Source organism: Mauremys reevesii, linkage group 6, assembly GCF_016161935.1.
Source record: "Mauremys reevesii isolate NIE-2019 linkage group 6, ASM1616193v1, whole genome shotgun sequence".
NCBI lineage: Eukaryota > Metazoa > Chordata > Testudines > Geoemydidae > Mauremys > Mauremys reevesii.
Window position 1 is genome coordinate 114,777,482 of NC_052628.1, and position 20,078 is coordinate 114,797,559.

The 20,078-nt window shown below is 40.8% G+C and overlaps 1 protein-coding gene across 6 annotated transcripts in view; it reads right to left on the minus strand.

Annotated features, from left to right (window-relative positions):
• Window positions 1-20,078, minus strand: part of PTBP3 (polypyrimidine tract binding protein 3) — a 160,292-nt gene that overhangs the window by 40,406 nt on the left and 99,808 nt on the right. For all 6 annotated transcript variants that reach the window (XM_039543057.1, XM_039543059.1, XM_039543058.1 and 3 more), the window contains 3 exons: window positions 15,965-16,040; window positions 8,778-8,947; window positions 6,804-6,950 (listed from right to left, as the gene is read on the minus strand). In XM_039543057.1, the coding sequence (XP_039398991.1) occupies window positions 6,804-6,950; window positions 8,778-8,947; window positions 15,965-16,040 (393 nt within the window). The remainder of the gene's footprint in view (window positions 1-6,803; window positions 6,951-8,777; window positions 8,948-15,964; window positions 16,041-20,078) is intronic.

Genomic DNA, 20,078 nt, shown 5'->3' on the forward strand with positions numbered 1-20,078 from the left:
TGAGGCATGCCTTGGTGATTAAGGGAGCTGGAGGACACAGGCAAAGGTAGAACCCTCTCCCTTTGCAAGGTTTAATTTGTGCAAGAGCATCGGTCCCTGAAAGTCTCCAGAACCCTTCACTTTGCCACTGTATGAGTGCAAAGGTCCCAGAAATAGAGATATTAATCCCTAATACTGATCTGAAAGTCCATCACAGAGAGGCTCAGAGAGCAGATGAATCTCCTAACTGGTCTATCCCTTACCACACTGCCAAACATCTAATGAAGTCTCCAGAACCCTTCACTTTGCCACTGTATGAGTGCAAAGGTCCCAGAAATAGAGATATTAATCCCTAATACTGATCTGAAAGTCCATCACAGAGAGGCTCAGAGAGCAGATGAATCTCCTAACTGGTCTATCCCTTACATTGTCCCAGAACAGAAATCTATTCCCCGGTCACACTGCCAAACATCTAATGAAGTCTCCAGACGCCTCCCTCCTGGAGAACTATTTTGCCCTCTTTTCCCTCTCAAAGCTGCTGTATCAAAAGTTCTTCCAAAATGAACACAAGAAAATTAGAGCGGAGGAGTTTTTACCTGGTCATTTTTCCAGGTTTTTAAACAAAGCTGCTACCTGATCTGTGGTCACCAGTTTGGTGGTGAAGTTCATGGCACACATTAATGTATCAAATACAGAAAGCTGCATGGGAGCATTTACATGGGATTGATTTGATCCTGTCATTCTACATTGACTCACTGTGATAGCCTATCCAGGCAGGGAGAAAGCGGAGACAGGTATCTGAAAGGCCATACTAAAGTCTTTCAAAGAGAGCAGCCACAGTCTATCGGGTCTTTATGTAAAAAGATAAGTTCAAGGGCGGTGAATGTCTTGGCAAGAGACTCTATTCCTACATTGGAGAGCTTCATGAGATCCTTTGGAAAAAATGCTAGAGTTAAAGAATTGTTTGCTGAGGAGCTGTAAAAGAATAGTACAGGAGAAGCCTGCCCTGAAACATTTCAAAGGTTCCCATGTACAGTTTACAGCTTCTTTTCTCAGACTGGGAAAAACTAGCACACAATTAGCTGACAGAGCTAGCCATCGCCTTTTCTGCTGGCTCCTCTATACAAGCAGGGTAAACTGCTGTTACAGCAGCCTCTGACACTACCCAACTCAGCGTGAGAAGCCACTGCAGAATTTGTCAGCCCCATAGTAAACTATTAACCTATCTTCTAACAGTGGCCAGTGTCAGATGCTTCAGAGGGAATGAACAGCACAGAGCAATTTCAAGTGATCCAACCATTGATGAACCTATCTTCCAGGAACTATCTAATTCTTTTTTAACCCAGTTCTATTTTTGGCCTTCACAACATCCCATGACAACGAATTCCACAGGTTGACTGTGTGTTGTGTGAAGTACTTCCTTTTGCTTGTTTTAAACCTGCCGCCTATTAATTTCATCAAGTGATCCCTAGTTCTTGTGTTAGGTGAAAGGGGTAAAATAACATTTCTCTATTCACTCTCTCCATCCCATCCATGATTTTATAGACTTCTATCATCTCTTCCCTTAGTTGTCTCTTTTCTAAGGGCTGGTCCACACTAAGAAGCGGGGTCGAACTAGGGTACGCAAATTCAGCTACGTGAATAGCGTAGCTGAATTCGAAGTACCCTAGTTCGAACTACTCACCCGTCCAGACGCCACGGAATCGAAGTCCGCGGCTCCAAGGTCGACTCCGCCACCGCCGTTTGCAGTGGTGGAGTACCGGAGTCGACCGCGGCGCTTCCGGAGTTCAAACTATCGCGTCCACATTAGACGTGATAGTTCAAACTCCGAGAAGTCGAACTCACCGCGTCGACCAGGCTGGTAAGTGTAGACTAGCCCTAAGCTGAATAAACCCATTAAGTTGCAGCGCTGGAAAGCCTCCACTAGCGCTGCAACTCAAGTGTAGCCATACCCCCAGTCTTTTAAATCTTTCCTCATATGGAAGCTGTTCTATACCTCTAATCATTTTTGTTGCCCTTCTCTGTACCTTTTCCAATTGTAAAAAGCTTTTTTGAGATGGGGTGACCAGAACTCCATACAGTATTCAAGGTGTGGGAATATTGTGGCTTTATATAGTGGCATTATATTTTCTATTTTATTATCTCTTTCCTAATGGTTCCTAACTTTAACATCATTTTTTTTTCTTTTTTTTCCTACTGCTGCACACTGAGTGGATGTTTTCAGGGAACTATCCACAAAGACTACAAGATCTCTTTCTTGAGTGGTAACAGTTCATATAGACCCCAGACTTTTGTATGTACAGTTAAGAACTTTTTTCAACGTACATTCCTTTGCACTGAATTTCATCTGCCATTTTGTTGGCCAGTCATCCAGTTTAATTAGATTCCTTTGTAACTTTTCAAAGTCAGCTCTGGACTTAATTAGTAATTTTGTATCATCTGCAAATTTTGCCACCTCACTGAACATCTCTTTTCCCAGATAATTTATGAATATGTTGACCAGCACTGGTCCCAGTACAGATACTTGGGGGACCCTGCTACTTAACTCTCTTGATTGTGAGCACTGACCATTTATTCCTATGTTCTGTTTCCTATCGTTTACACAGTTACTGATCCAGGAGAGGACCTTCGCTCTTATCCCATGATTGCTTCGTTTCAGGGTGGATTTAAAAAAATTTTTTTTAAAAACCCAAACAAACCAAAAAAAAGTTTTTATTTAAATTAAGATGTTTTTGATAAAATGCTTTTTGAGGAAAAAACCTATCTAAAGATAGTTTTAATTAAGATATATTATAGCTCAAAGATATCTCATCATGGAATAGGGATTATAAATTCTAATTCTATAGTATGACACAATATAGTCATGTAATGTTTAAGAAAAGTTTTGTAAATGAGTTCCAATAGTTCACGGATTAGGGACCCATTCTTATGGGGCTCCAGGGGCTTCTGTATAGATTATTTAGGTTAATCTTAGAAGATACCAGAGATGCTTAGTTTTGCAGTTCTCAAACTGTGGATTTGTGTCACCAGAGGTAACATGCTTGTTAACAGCAAAAATGTTTTTAAATAAACAAACAGACCTCAACCCTATCATCCCTCTGCAAATTTGTGTACATAGAGTCAATCCCTTACCTCTCTCTGAAAGTGCAAAGTTTCAAAAAGTTCAATGAATAGAAGATTGTTGGGGGCGGAATAGATCTGGACAAGGAGAAGTAGTCTGGAGATAAATGTAAGCATGGAGGGACAGGCAGTAGAAACAAAAGTGAAACTGTTTGAGCAGCATATTTCAGAAGTCTTTAAGTCTTTCTGAGTGTAGCCTTCATTGATTTGAAATCTACCATACCATTCTCTCACTAGAAGGGAAAACCTATAATGGCAGCACACCGGAAAAAGAGACCCAGTTTTGGAATATTTTAATGAAGTTCCTTTACCTGTGGGTAAGACAGGCATGTGTGCAAAATGCAAACAGTGCAACAAAGAAATGCAAGGCCGGGTTGCCCGAATGAAACATCATGAGAAGTGTTCCTTCTCAGGAGGAAACTGCCTTGAAGATAATGAAAAGAACATGTCTGAACATGCAGGATCTTCAGATTGGTAAACTTTTTTATTTCATACTTCTTTCTTAAGGACTGCCAGTCTTCCTTCTGGACTATTCTTGAATTCTCATGTTTGTGCAAAACATATAGCTGTTACTCTATGGTACTATCACTTTAGATGCAGTTGTGATAAAAAATAAATAGCTGAAATAGGCAGATCTTCCTTTTACTATTTCACCTTTAAAGTAGGACTGAGTGTCAGTGAATGCAATGAGTAATACTAAATGAGTAGTATGGTAATAATTAAATAACTGCATTGACTTATTTTGTTTAGGAGAATCCATCCTTAACGTATAGGATTCTGAAGGCTCTCCACCTTCAAGATCACCATCATTTTCTATAGTTTCAGAGTTATCTGCCAATGATAGTGTTTCAGTCACATCATGTATGTCACATAGCCACAATGTATCACCTGTAGCAAAAATGAAAAAAAAAAACCTCCATCATCCAGAAACAACCATAGATAAGTTCGTGATAAAGAACCAGATTACAAAAAGAGGTAATCGATGAAAAAAATGCCCAGTTTGTTTATGCAACAAACTCTCCTTTTGGTATGATTGAGAACCCACACTTCATTAACATGGTTCAGTCATTAAGACCAGGATACAGTCCACACAACAGAGCAGATGTTGCAGGCAAATTGCTGGATAAAGTGTTTGAAAGAGAAATTGACCAATGTGCAAAAGGTCTAGAGGGTAAAATTGTTAACCTGAGTCTTGATAGGTGGAGTAAAGTCCACAATGATCCTGTTGTATGTGCTTGTGTGACAACAGAAGAAGGGAATGTCTTCCTTATAGAAACAATTGATACATCAGGAAATGCGCACACAGCAGAATACTTCATATGGCCTCCATATTTTTATGGCCTTCATATTTTTGTGCCCTCCATGCAGAAAAACACAAAAGAAATTGGGGGCAAGGGACACGCGTCTCTTTCCTGGCTGCCTAGGCTGTTCCAGTTTGGGGGAGGGGGACTGGGTGGGCGTGCCTGCGGGGGAGACATTGATTGCCATCAGGGGGCGGGGCTGGCCAACAAGTGAGAGAAACTCTGTCCCTCTCGCGTCATATTGTGGCTTGAGGGGCATGGAGGAGGATAGGTCTTTTTGTTATGCAGCGGGAAGGCTCTGTCCCTGAGGCAGAAATGTAGCAGTCTGCTTTCCTAGTAAAATGTCTAACTTCTTGAGAATTGAAAACACACTTACCATACATACTCGTTCATAAGCCGAATATTTTTGGTTAAAAAGTGACGCATCAAAGAGCGAGGGTTGGCTTATAAATGGGTCTACACCAAAATTTGGTGATTTTAAACTCTATGGAATCATTGAATTGAATATCTAATACGGGATCGGAAACCTTTGGCTTACGCCAGGGTAAGCACCCTGGTGGGCCAAGCCAGTTTGTTTACCTGCCATGTCCACAGGTTCGGCCGATCGCGGCTCCCAGTGGCTGCAGTTCGCCGCTCCAGGCCAACGGGGATGGCGGGAAGCAGCACGGGCCGAGGGATGTGCTGGCCACCGCTTCCCGCTGTCCCCATTGGCCTGGAGCGGCGAAATGCGGCCAGAGGGAGCCGCGATCGGCCGAACCTGTGGACGTGGCAGGTAAACATACCGGCCTGGCCCACGAGGATGCTTACCCTAGCAGACCGTGTGCCAAAGGTTGCCGATCCCTGATCTAATACATTGTCATTTTGTTTACCTGGAGCATCTGCAGGCATGGAGCCCCTCAGCTCCCTGTGGCTGCGGTTCACTGTTTGCAGCCAATGGGAACTGCGGGAAGGGGCACATTGGCTGGGAACGGCGAACCACGGCCACAGGGAGCTGAGGGGCTCCATGCCTGCAGATGCTGCAAGTAAACAAAACGTCCCGACCCACCAGCGGCTTACCCTGACGGTCTGGAAGCCAAAATTTTTCAACCTCTGAAATATAGGGTCGGCTTATGAAAGGGTCATACAGTTTTTGCTATTTTTACCTATCCATTTTGGGGGGGTGGGCTTATAAATGAACTGGATAATGAACGAGTATACAGGGTAAATAAATTAGTATCATGTTACTGAAAATTAATTGTTTTTAAGTTAAAGAAAATAGATTTTGTTAAAAAACACCCACATTTTGTTAATGTTTCTGGTTAATTGATCTCATTCTCTGGAGACAAATGTAGTAGCTTGTCTGCATAGTAACATTGTTAATGACATATTACTAGTTAACTGTTTCCATTCTCAGTCAATTCCCCCAGGAACATTAAATCTGTAAAGTGTGAAGGCCCCAACATTGCTGGAGTGATGTAAAGCATTATAAATCACACTAAGGGAATCAGCTAAGAAGATCTATGTGTTTTCTCACTTTTTTCCTGTGCTAAAGTGGCACAATGGGGTTAGATTTTTTACTTACCCATTAAAAAAAAAGTCTTTGTGGGCAAACAACTACCAAGCAGTCGATAAAATGTCAAGACAATCAGAACCAAGCACTTCTCAAAGTACCCAGCCCAGGTCTAGGACAATGATTAGCAAAACTGTATGACTCGTGTGAAATTCCACTTTTTTTTTTTGCGTGCGCGCTGTTCGGTGTTCTGTAATGTAATTTAAATGAAAATCCAGGATTATAACTGGAATGCAGGGTATTAGTTACCAAGTATTTGTAATTTAACTTTCATGTGTTTAGGAAATGCTGAATAGTTAGTGACTTTTTCCTGTTTTGTAGTTTAAACAACTTACCAAAACAATTGAAACTGGTGTGATTATGTTGCATTATTTTAACACAAAATTTGCAGAATTTTAAAAATGTTGGCGCAGAATTTAATTGTTTGGCACAGAATACCCCCAGGAGTATCTTGTCCACATACTTGTTGACTCAGCCATAGAATTGTAATAATTTGTGAGGCATGATTTCCCTTTACAAAAGCTGTGTTGACTCTTCAAACATTTTATCTATGTGTCTATAAATTTTGTTCTTTACTACAGTTTCACCCAGTTTCCCTGGTCCTGAAGTTAAGCTCGCTGGCCTGTAATTGCCTTTTTGTATATAAAGAGCTTTTAATGTGCAATAGCAATGTACAGACATGGAAGATGACAAGCCCCTGCCTAAGAGAGCTTACACTCTAATTTATTATTGGATGGAGTAATATCCTATCAAAGCTGACTACTCATTTTACACTGACAGAAAGCAGTTAATTAATTTAATGTTCACGAATGTACACTTGTATTCATTTTTTAAAATCGAAGTATTATACTTACAGCCTGATTAGGCAGATTGTCAGTCTTCAGTTCTCTGTGATTGGAATACTGAATATAAACAGGCTGACTGCGGAGGTGAGGTGTAACAGGAGTGTAGTAGTTCACCATAGTAACAGCAGCTTCTTCGGAAGCCATTTCCAAGAAAGCCTAAAATCAACAGAAATATTGCAATTTTCAATTTTTTTTGTTTGCATAACAGACTGAAGAAATCATTTTTCCACCAAATCCACCTTATCTGAAAACGCAACAAAGAATCCTGTGGCACCTTATAGACTAACAGACGTTTTGCAGCATGAGCTTTCGTGGGTGAATACCCACTTCTTCAGATGCAAGACTTGCATCTGAAGAAGTGGGTATTCACCCACGAAAGCTCATGCTGCAAAACGTCTGTTAGTCTATAAGGTGCCACAGGATTCTTTGTTGCGTTTACAGATCCAGACTAACACGGCTACCCCTCTGATACTTGACACCTTATCTGAAAAACTCATGTGAACTAAGAGTACAGATGTGATTTGCTCAATATTTAAAAACAAAATACTATTTACGATTTATATTTTTCAAAATACTTTTGAGACTTGCAATTACTTTAGAGTTAACCTCAAATCCTTTTAAAATTTGTATTACAGTAATAGAGCCCACAACCAGATCAGGTTTCCATAGAGGCACTAAAAATATGACATATGGAATGCTCTCAACACACAATGGAAGACATAAAATTTCCACTATCACTTTTTAGATCCAAAATTCAGAATTGCTGCCCATTTCACATTTAGGGTTTTTTGTTTTGTTTTGACTTAACATAATGCTGTATGTTCACTATGCTAATGTCTTCATACCTACCACAGAACTTCATTAGGACCTGTCCTTGTGCCTTTTGGCAGTCTACAAGTACATTTCTGTATCACTATTTTGCAAGAATTTGTTAGTTATTTTGTATATAATATTAAACTTTGTAAAATCAAGTATGTTGAAAAAACAGTCTTACTTTACCCACTCAGTAAATCTGTAGGCTCCACATCATGGTGGTTGTGACATAAAATGGATGCATCACATCAACTAAGAGAGTAATACACTGATGGTTGGGGACACCTATATTCCCACTGTCTTACAAGCACAAACATGTGGCAGGGATAGTTATATTGAACTTTAGTGACTACAGCATCCTGGTAACGAGTTTGATACATTCCTGGAATCCGGTGCCGTCCCCAACTACCCAATCATCCAAACATGAGAATATACACCTCTACCCCGATAGAACGCTGTCCTCCGGAGCCAAAAAAAAATCTTACCACGTTATAGGTGAAACTGTTATATTGAACTTGCTTTGATCTGCCGGATTGCGCAGCCCCACCCGCCCGGAGCACTGCTTTACCGAATTGTATCCGAATTTGTGTTATATCGGGTTGCGTTATATCAGAGTAGAGGTGTATGTACTCAGTTAACCAGTACTGATGGTGCACAAACTGGAAGCTGGTTAGTGTCAAATGACAACACCAAAACAAATGCCTAAAACACTGGGCTTTATTTAAAAAAATAAAATAAAGATTTCACTGTTTATTCAGGGTAAAGCTTATGTTTACTTAAGTTTTTCTTTAAATAAAAAATAAAATCTAGGTAACCATAGTTCTCTGTCCTCAGCAGGATGTCTGAGAATAGCTGTCAGCATCAGTACTCTTGTACAAGACAGACAAAAAGCTTTACTCAGCATGCTGAACAGTAAGTAATAGGATTATTCTATTTCATCTCTTCCAATAATATAAAGAATGGCATATTATGTTGGGTATTGACACAGATTTTATGATCAATACCATTGCATCATTTAAAAATGTTTTACAACTCATGTGCTAAAGTCTTGAATAATCTATAAAATAATAATTGACTCTACAATATTTCAGCCAAATTGCAATATCTAAGAGGTAAACTTGTATAGAAGTAGCGCTCTCTTGTATTTTACTCATGCAAATAACTACATACCTGGCTTTTTCCTTTTAACATTAAGAGATTGGTTACTTTGCCAAAAGGGAGACCTAATGAAATGACCTCTGCTTCAGTGACATCATTTGGAATTTTACGAAGATGAAGGACACGAGAAGGGGAGCAGGGAGATCTGTCTCCTTTAAATTTCTTGTTGTCATTCCCATTAGCTAGAATATTCGAGAAAAAACAATTACTACAAAATGCATAATTCTGAAAAAGTAGTCAGATGGTTTCCTTTACTAGTATTAAAGGTGATCATCAGTAGTTATCAATATTAAAAGAGACTCAATCTATAATCTACTCAATTAAAAACATCAAAAGTACTTAAAAATACAACAACATCTGCTCACGATTTCCTCTGCAAACTTCTGTGGTTTTAGAGCCACAGGCCATGGACCCTCTCCCCCAAGTCCCTCTTCAAGGTCCATGTGTACCATATATGTCATGTACAATAAGTTAACCAACTAATCATACATTGAAAGGCAGTTGGAGATGATAAATAAAAATTTACTCTGTGTTCTATTCTTATTCATCACCTTTTTTCTGTTGCTTATATTCCTTGATTGTAAAATCATTATGGTAGGGAGGGGGTCTAGTGACTAAAGCAACTAGTTAAACTGTGGGTACGAATATAAACAAACTTAAATTCTCACCCATATTCTTGGTTAAAAAAACAGGAAACTGACTATACAGAAAGTGTGGTCAAATGCACCTATAAATAAGAAACACTTTATTATCTAATCTTGTGTTACAAGTAGATAAAATTTCAGAAGAGTGATTTGTAAGTTGGCAGTTTCCATCTAAGTGACACACAGGTTAGAAAGCTCTTATCAGAAACCTCAGGATGTCTGTTGTGAATAGCTGGCAAAGTGCATTTTTTGTGCTTTTAATTCTACCCTGTTGCATAATAAGGAACCAGACTCTACCACATTGTAATCTGAAGGAAGAAGCTGTAACTACAAAACTTTTTTTTCCCATATTGTCACTGTCACAGTTGAGGGCAACTGTACCTATATTCCTTTCCATGGTCTAACAAGGGCACCTACTTTTAGGCTTTTGGTTCCCAGCTGTCCCCTCTCTTGAGCAGAGATTCTCCAGGCAAATCACCTGACACAGGTTGTCCCAAAAGTTCATTCTTGTTTGGCACACTGCTCAATACAGTCCCTCTGAAACTGATAACATTTCCCAGGGTTCACATTATATTCCCCCCCCTAGAGAGGTTACATACAATCACAGCCCACAGTAATACATAACCTTAGTATTTAGTACAATGGACTCCAAAAATATTTAAATTTAATTCAGTAAGGTTTTTCAAGGTTATGGTAACTGGAGTTCAAGATGTTTTGTCCACAAGGATCCCACTGCAGGTGTGCAGAAGCCTGAAATATTTTAACCACCAGTATCTGTTGGAGCTGTGTATGCACCTTGCACACTTCTGCGCCCTCCTCCCCATCAAGGCTATTAAGGGCGAAGCAGACACCATTCAGTTCTTTTACCAATACAGAAATTCAGGTAAGAACTCCATGTCAATGAATAAGGAAGGAGAGTCATGGGATCCACATGAACAAAGGCATCTTGAAAAAATTTGTTACTGTAAAGGAAGTAGACTCTGAGAAATCATCCAGAGGGATCCAATTGTAGGTGTATAACTAGCAATTACCTCCCAAGTAGGTGGGTGATAGGACTCCTATCTAAATAACTACTGTAGGACAGTCCTTCCAAACTGGGATTATGATATAGAAATTGACACAATAGAGTAGGGATTGGTAAATATAAGAACTGAACTTCAAGTGGCCATACTACAGAACTCAGAAATAGGGATTTCCCTCAAAAGCAAGCTACAAATGTCAAAGTCCTAGTAGAGCGTACCCTAACTTGAGGGGGAAAGACGGTTATTTAATGAGCAAGAAATCTTAATGTAGTTTAACTCATTTAGACTCTGAGGAAACAGCCTGCTCTTTAGACTTACCCAAAGCCACAAAGTTTGGATGATAGGTTAAATAGCTTTGCTGTAGCAAGATAAAAGGACATAGCCTTAAGAAAGTCTAGAGTGTGGAGTTTAGCCTCCACAGGAGATTTAAAAGCTTTAGGGGGTGGAAAACAGTAAGTATATAAATTGATTCATATGAAAATACGTAACCATTTTGGATATGGCTTGAATGCAACCCTGTCCTTATGAAAAACATAGTACAGAAGGCTTGCCATCAAAGTCTGAATTTCACTGACCCTGTGAGCCAAGGGAATAGCTACCAAAAATGCTATTGTAACGAAGGGGTGATATAGTGAACATATCATGGGTTCAAACAGAGGGTCCATTAAAGATAGGAGTACAACAATCACGTCCCAGGCAGGGAATGGTTCTAAATAGTGGAAATGTATGAATCATGGCCCTTTAAAAATCTAAATACTGTTGTGTGGAAAAATATAGTATGACCTCAGGATCAACTGAGGCAAAGCATTCTCACCTCTACTCAATCCATACAATGTAAAGGGGCATTATTGGACTCCATATACCACAAAAAAGTTCTCAATGAACCACTGATTTCTCACATGTAAGTTCATCCAAAAACCTAACAGAGTTTGCCTCAGTCCATTGGGCAGCTTGTAGTTACATGACATATGCAAAATTACATCTTTGGCTTCTTTAGGACAGGTAAGTTTATCAACCAAATACAGTCTGAACTTACTGGTAGAAATTCTTCAGAGAATGCTGTTCTCTCCACTTTGGTGTACAGATCCTCAGAATGGGGTCCACCACCAACTGGCCATCTGTAGCCACTATCTTAAATTCATTTTTGGTCTCTGTAGAAGCTTGTCCCATTGCAAGCCAACAAGGATTGATAGATGGCAATATTAACCTGCAAACTGACAGAGGAGTAAACTTTCCTTCATGGAAGATCTATCTTCACCTCCTTATGTATGGGTGTAGATTTAGGGAGTCCAGGCATCTTAGACTTCATGAGTTGCAGTCACAATCAAAAGATCCAAAGACCAGGTGGGTAAAAAAAGTACTCAACCTCTTGGGGTTGGGTGGGGGGTTACTCAGTACCTGCAGTTTGCCAATATAGATGTTTGAGACCTATGCAGTGGTCTGCCACAGGACCATGACAGGCTCAAGAATGCCCTCAATAGGCATGGCTAAATGAACCTGGGATATAGGTGTCTGAACTGTCATTTATTAGACTTCTTCCGCATGACCTCTCGGGGAAGCTAAAGTGTCCACCACTCTTTTAAGGTGGTCCTGGAAGGCCCTGAAATAGTCGATTGTAGATTTATTAAAATGGAGTCACAGCTTCCACTGTCCATATCATTGTCAACATCAGTTGAATAGATTAAGTCCACAAATTCTTCCACAAGGCCATCTTTCTCACTCTTCACTCCGAAGGTGCTCTGAATGGGATGGCTGAGCATCCCTAGAAAATTCTTTAAGAGGAGGCAACTTTAGTCTATATCTTGATGCAGCTGAATAAGGAGCAGAGAAAAGATGTTGACGGTTCCACAGAGACCAAGGGGGTCAGAACTGTGCCCCATATCAGAAGTGCACATGGTACCACAAAGGCAGAAACGGTTCAAGTCTTGCAGGTCCAGGATAGGTCGCAAACCGCCCTTGGCCTTTGGGATTAAAAAGTAGCTGGAATAGACCCTTGTTCTCGTACTCTGGAGAAACGACCTCCACCGCACCTAGCTGCAGTAAACCCTCTACCTCCTGAGTGAGGAAACTTCCAAGAGAAGGGTCCCTGAAGAGGGACGGGGAGGGGTAGTGGAAAGGAGGAGTAGAAAGTAACTGAAGGGTATGACCCCGTGCCACCGTACTGAGGATCCATCGGTCCGATGTTACAGATGCCCACGCAGGGAGGAAAGGAGAAAGGTGGTTGGCAAAAATAGGGGATGGAGGATTTGGGAACAGTCCAGTAGGTCACCCTTGGGCATACCCTCAAAGTGAGAAATTGCCCGCCTGCTTATTGCGGGTCAAGCTCGACTGACAGGCCTGTGAAGGCTGTTGGCTAGGATGCCGCTTGTAGTTCCTGGATTTCTTATGGGGAGGCTCCTGGTGAGGGTGGCTCCTCTGGTCCTGACGCTGCTGCGGCTTGAACCGCTTACAGCACTAGTGCATGTGGTGAGCGCACACCCCTAAGTTGAATGGACATGCGCAAGCACTCGAGGAACTACTAGTTCTAACATCTTGAAGGACAGTGACCAGAAACAATCAGTTCAGTTCACTAACTACAGATAATACTTCCTTTGTTTAATGAGTCTTAAATGCAAAACGTGTTTTGATAACTTTTTTCCTTCATGAATCCAGCACATTCAAGGTAGTTTTATTTAACTAATAAACATTTTTAAAATGCTGGTTTTGTGCATTTTTAATTGATTTCCATTTTCCGTCCAAATGCAGCTTGATACATGACAAGTGAAAAATTAATCTAGGTAAATAAGAAATGTGTCATTCACTATTTTCTAATGTAATAAAAAGTAAAAAAATTAAGAATCTAAGTGTATGTTACAATTTATTTAAGCTATTACAACCAGAACCTCCACCAAATTAAGTGTAAATGCTACATAGAGTTGCCTATCAAATTATTTTAATGGTTACTACCCAATAAGAATAAACCATTTTTTTAGGAAAATAACTAAAAACTACATATGAAAAACAAGATTAAAATTTTTATTTAAATGAAGGTTTCCTGCTTGCTGATAGAAATCAGTACACCCTACAAAGGAAGCGACATCCAGAAAAAGAGACACTTGTTCTGAAGTGATAATCAGGTCGGCAGGAAATGTAAAAGTAGCCTCACTGGATTAAAAAGATGGTATCTTTGTCAACTATATTATGACCAATGGTGCCTGTTATCCAATATATGTTAGGTTTAACATACACTACATCAATAGACATTATGCGCATAATAAGTGTTGGGAAGTTATGTTAACTGAATGCATTATGCCTGTCCCACAGTTCTGTTTATCCACGTCAAGCATCTCAACACTTTGCAAAGATGAAGTCAGCTTTGGCATTAGAAAAATAGGAAACTCGTCAAAGCAAAGACTCATGAAAACCATTGTACAGAGTACAGTTAGAGAGCACTTTCACGGCTCATCAGCACTTCAAATGTAGTACTCAGAACGAAATATGGGAGAGAACAGGACAAAGCCAGGACAAAAATGGTAAAAACTAGTGGGTTAAGCAGTTTTGTAACTTGTAAAAATCATATTACTAGGCAGGGCCAGCTCCAGGGTTTTTGCCGCCCCAAGCAGCGAAAAGGGGAGGGTGGGGGGGAGGAAGAGGGGGAGAGCCGCGATCGGTAGCAGCTCCACCACACCGCTTTCTTCTTCGGTGGCAATTTGGCAGCAGGTCCTTCCCTCCGAGAGGGGCTGAGAGACCCACCGCCAAATTGCCAAAGAGCCTGACTTGCCGCCCCTGCCCGTTGACCGCCCCAAGCACCTGCTTGCTGAGCTGGTGCCTGGAGCTGGCCCTGCTACTAGGTGAAATGCATACCGTCGAAGCATACCTTCTGTGAAAGGTGAACATGCTGCAAGAATTCACTTCACTGAAGATAGTTATGTACATCTCCTTTTCATATTGTACTGGTTTGTCTTTAGACAGATTAGGTTAAGTTTGGTTATTTGATCTCTTGAACATTTTTAAGAATGAATGTCAAATGGAGTCAAACAATTGGTACTGGTATATTAACTAAAAGGCATAGCCAAAGTCTTAGAGGTCTTATCAGGGTGCAATACTGATGATTCTGTGGTACATGGCACTCATGCTAATTGTGCAGATCAATCTATGTTGGTTACCAAAGATAGAGGATGCAGTACTGCAGCTGAAGAACGTGATTCTGGGAGTCTATTAAGATTCATGGTACCAATGTGATTTCAAAGGAGCCTGCTTAGACAAGTCAGCACTTTTAGCCTTCTCACTCATTATCAGCAATGGTACCAATGCTAAGCCTCATCTGGAGATCTTTGCTTCCTCCTGCCTGGGGCAGCAGGAGTCAGACTGACTGACTGAACTAAGGAAGACTGATGGAAAGCTCATTGTGCTTGATAGAAGCATGAGATCACAGAGTCAGACAGACAATCTCTTAGAGCCCCAGAGTCAGAGACATATGCATTGTCTTTTACACCAAATATTACTTCAAAGGGACATCACGAGCCCCGTGTGTGCACTGTGCTTACAAAAAGAATCACAATTGGCACTTAGTAGGTATACAAGACTTCCATATACAAAATGCATATTTGTATTTTGTATGTGCATAGCTCTCTCCTAGAAAACGGCAGATTTTAAAGCCCGGAGACCTGCTCACCACTATTGGATCTTATTCCTTGGTACTGAGGAAAGACTCAAAGAAAAAAAATAATCGAAAAAAGTCTTCTCTAATAAAGGAAACAGACTTCAGTAAAACTTCAAAAACTACACTACATACTATATATGTATATAAAAACATACTAACTAAACTAAGCAACCCGTACAACCACATTTTGAAGCGAAAGCTGAAGAGATGAATGCACAGTGAAGCAGGTGGTCTCAAAGAACCAGGCCTCTTCGGCTAGCATTGCCTCATCAGAATTGTTCTGGTTTTCATCTTTCTCAATCTTCTGATTCACTCTTAACAATGGAATGGGAGGAAAGCATAAAGAAAGGGTACTTGAGAATTTCTACAGAGATTACTGGTTTGATCATGCCTCCTCAGAGGAGGTAATCCTTTGTCCATTATTATATCAATGAAACTGAGTGACTTCACCAGTGCTGAACAAAATAATTTCTGGTGTTTTTAAATTTAGTTCTATATCTCTTTTTGATTATTTGTGGGTCCCACTGCTCTGTAGTACATCTTTGTCCAGGTTTCAAAGAAGCAGGAAATATGTCCACCAATCAGAATGGGTTCCTCAGGTTCTAATGGGTGGGTTATGTAGATTGGATTCTAGAATCCAACACCACTCATTAAACAGCCAGATGGGTCCACTACAGAGTGAATCTAGGCACTTTTGCTCCCCAAGGGCCTGAATTTGCTGTCTCTGCGAGAGTCTAAGACTCGGGGGGGGGGGGGAAAGGGGGGCGCTGCTCATAAAAAGGTTACATGAGAGTATGAAGGAAAAAAAGAAAATCAGATTTCCTGAAACTGTGCTAACACTGATAAGCTGTAAAACCATGGTAAACGTTACAATTATTTTCTTAAATATACCTGTAGCTGGAGTAGAATTGCTCATGGTAAAAGGCCCGTTAGTGATACCAGAAGAAAGAAGCTCGTCAGATCCACGCTGAAAGATAAAATGCAAGATCATCAGCAAAGGCACTTCTGGGCAACAGCCAATCTTTTAATATAACTAATGAATGACTTTAATCACTGACTTTCCTATTTTTACATTTCACAATTGTTTTTAAAAGCTGCCCACCACACATTTTTGTGAGATATTGAAGAATGTGCATTTCAACAACGAAGAGAACAAATGCAAATGTTGTCAGCCAGCCACGTCACTCTAGTTGGCCATTATACTTCAAGGTGCTAATGTTTTCTGAAAATGAACTTAGCTATATTAAACTGAAGACTGACTAAACTACTACTTATTCTACTATAATACAGTTTATATTTAATATCAAGATAAGCAGCATTTAACCATATCCAGATTTGATCTGACCTACCATAAAACAAGTCTACCAAGAGATATACAAGGATTCAATATCAATTTAAGCAACACAAAAATGAACAATTTTGAAAAGATACAGTATTTAGTTGTAAACAGGTCACTAGTCATTCAAGGCATCATGCCTGTTGTACATTACAACAGCAATATAGTATTTGAAAAAGTTCATTATGAAGAATGTTACTGTATTTCCAATAGTCACTTTAAAAAGTTGACTCCAACTGTTAATATTAGCTGATGACATATCTGGGTTTAGTCCATTTTGTGACCAAGACCTGCAAAAGTTGTATTTTTAAAAAAAAAATTTGGAGGGAAGTATGGTGGGGTGTTCAGCCCACACTAGACTGGAAAGGTTAATGAGGCCGAGAAGGGGCCAATTAAGTGAACAGATCATAGCTGATGAGAATTAGGTAGCCTAAGTAACCACAGATTGATGAAGGAACCCAGCTGAGAAGGAACAGGCAGGGCTAGTATAAAGCCAGGAGGTTGGTAGCAGAAAAGGACTGCAAGGCAGGAGCCTGTAGTCACACTCTGGTTTTTAGAGAGGGCAGGAAGGAAACCCAGGTGTGAGTTTAGAAACCCAGGGACTGCAGACCCTGAAAGAAGGGTTTAAAGAATGAAAGTCTAAGATGGAGGTGGAGTAGCAAAAGTCTCAGGGAAAGGGCAGCAAAGTAGGACTTCACAGATCAGGTCCCTAAGCTGGAATCCGGAGTAGAGGGCAGGCCCAGGTTTCCCAACCAGCCACTGGGGAAGTGGCATAGTCAGGGCAGAGAGGGAGAAAGTGGCCATTTTGGATAACTCCTGGAAGGGGGAAAGCACAGTGACCTGGCCGGAGGGCAAAGCCACGAAGAGAGCACCTTGAGTCACAGAGGGAGAGGTGGCAGGGTGAGAATGAGCAACAGAAAGGGGTGTGGAGGGGTGTCGTAGCTGGAAGGAGCTAATCCACATAAGAGTGAGGTGGCACCGTAGCAGGGAGAGAATTCAGTTATAGAAGAATACAGACAAAGGAATGTTTTAGTTGAAAATTTAAATCCAAAGCCAGTTAAGACACTTTTTAAAATGGATGCTTCTAAATCAGAAGATAAGGCCAAAGAGACATCAAATCATCTTGTCTGACCTCCTGTATGTCACCGGACACCAACACTTTCTGAGCACCTGCACACTAAACCCAACAACTGAAAATAAACCAAAGTATTACAGTTCACAGAAGACTAAAGTATTATGTTCCACGTGCAGAGAATAGGAGGGACCAATGGGGCACCGTTGCCCAAGGCTTCTGCAATGGCAGGGAAACAATTATATAAGATCTACCCTCTATAATATTGGCAAGTGACCTGCACCCACACCTTAAAAAAAAAGTAGTAAATATTCCCCCTCTCCCAGTTCACTGCCATTCTGATCTGAAGAAAATTTCTTCCCAACCCTACATATGGTGATCAATTAGACCTTGAGTATATGAGCAAAAACCAACCAGCCAAGCACTTGGGAGAAAGAATGTTTGGTGCTACCCAGAGCCCCATCCCTCTCCATCCAAAGTCCTATCTCCAGCTGTGGCCATCCCTGGTGCTTCAGAAGATTAAAAACAAACACACACACTCTTGGGGGGAGAGGGGAGAATCCCCTCCTGGCCCATACATGTGGTTGTCTGAAATCCTGAAGTATGAGCTTTTAAGGACATAAGAGAAATAGGAAGTGAACCCCAAGGCTGATGAACCCTGCCCCTTACTCTCACAAGCAAACCCATCATACAATCACATCCATAAATTTGTCCAGTTATTAAAACTAATGAAGTTGCTATTAACTATCTCCTATTGGGTGGCTGTTCCAGAAATTCACCCCCCATGGTTAGAACCCTTTTAATTTCCAGCCTGAATTTGTTCATTGCCACTTTATATACTTTTTTTTTCTTGTGCCAATATTGCCATTTATCTTAAAAGATCACCTTCCCCGGTATCTACCCCCCAATATATTTATAAATTTTATAAATATATTAAATAAAATAGCCACCTTGAAGATAATTTTTCAGTTTATAAATTGAAATGATTTTGCAATGGCATTTTTTAAAAGGAGGTAATTTCTCAAAAAAAGTTTCACATTATAAAACTTTTTCCTCTAACAAATGTTTATTACCTCTTTCACTTTAAGCAAACATTTAAGTTCCATTCAAGTCAATGGGACTTAAACACATGCTTCTTCACATTTTCAGAATCAGTTCCTGTTCCGCAAAGCTTCCAGAATCTTATGGAGAACAGTGTCTCTGAATTACGATGAACTTTTAAACACGATTAATATTACGTATATCCTTAATTGCCTTGCTGAACTAAGGCCTGGAACATTAGGGGAAATGTGTTCAAGAGACAAGGACCCTTCATCAAAAGTACTCTGCCACAAACTCTCTGATATTTAAGTGTAGATCAGAATATCATTTTATCCATTCCAGCTGATCTCAATTGCTGCCATAGCACATGCTAAAAAAGGCAGTCTCCAAACAAGCCAAGAAAAAGCCATTCAAGTCTTTCTAGATCAAAGATGACACTTCGAACTATACCTGGAAGAGAAAAATAGGCCAGTGCAGTTTCTGAACAGCAGGTAAAAGATTTCACAAAACCAATACTGTTCAACAGGCTAAATCACTCTGAACCAGCTGAACCTTCTGAATGCTCCTCAGGAGAAGTCCCAACTAGAAACCATTGCAATAATCTAGTATAGAACAGTGATTCTCAACCCGGGGTCCGCAGCCCCCTTGGGGGCTGCGAGCAGGTTTCAGGGGGTCCACCAAGCAGGGCCAGCATTAGACTCACTGAGGCTCTGGGTAGAAAGCCAAAGCTCCACCGCACTGAAGCTCAGGGCGCTGACACCCACCACCTGGGGCTGAAGCCAAAGCCCGAGCAACGTAACTTTGCGGGGGCTCCTGTGGCATGGGGCCCCAGGCAATTGCCCTACTTGCTCCCCCTAGCGCCAGCCCTGGCTTTTGTATGCAGAAAAACAGTTATTGTGGCACATGTGAGCCGTGAAGTTTTTATAACATGTTGCAGGGGGCTCAGAAAGAAAAGGTTGAGAACGCCTGGTATAAAAGACACAAAGGTATGGATTACTGTGGAGAGAGTCACTTCCAAAAGAAAAGGTTACCATCACCCAGCCAGATATAAATGAGTCAAGGTGAGTAACCACTGTCACCAGAGACTTTTAAGGGCAAATACAAATACATGGAAATGCCCCAAGCTGCAAAACTTGGTGTGATATAAATAAGTCTCCTTATGGCAAAAGCCATTCCTACCTTACCCACCCAGAATTCCTCCTCCCTCCCTACCAACTCTGTCTCAGCCAGAATGAGTATCAGCCAGTTCACTGTCACCCTAGTCCCATTCTTGGCCAGGCACTGGGATAGTACAGACACTGTATCCTCTGGGCTGTATAGTGTGACACTGGTGTGTCATTTGAATACCAGTACCACAGACTGAAACTGTCTCATCTCCCTAGAGGCTCACACACAATGAACAGGATGGGTATAAAACAAAGCCTTGCACAAGCTTGCAACAGATCTCTCCAAGCAGAAGAACAACTGCTCCTGGCAAAGAACTGATATGACAAGGTTCAAAAGTAAGTTTCAATGTTGTCTCAGATATAACCGATTGAGAGGTCACTATTACAATA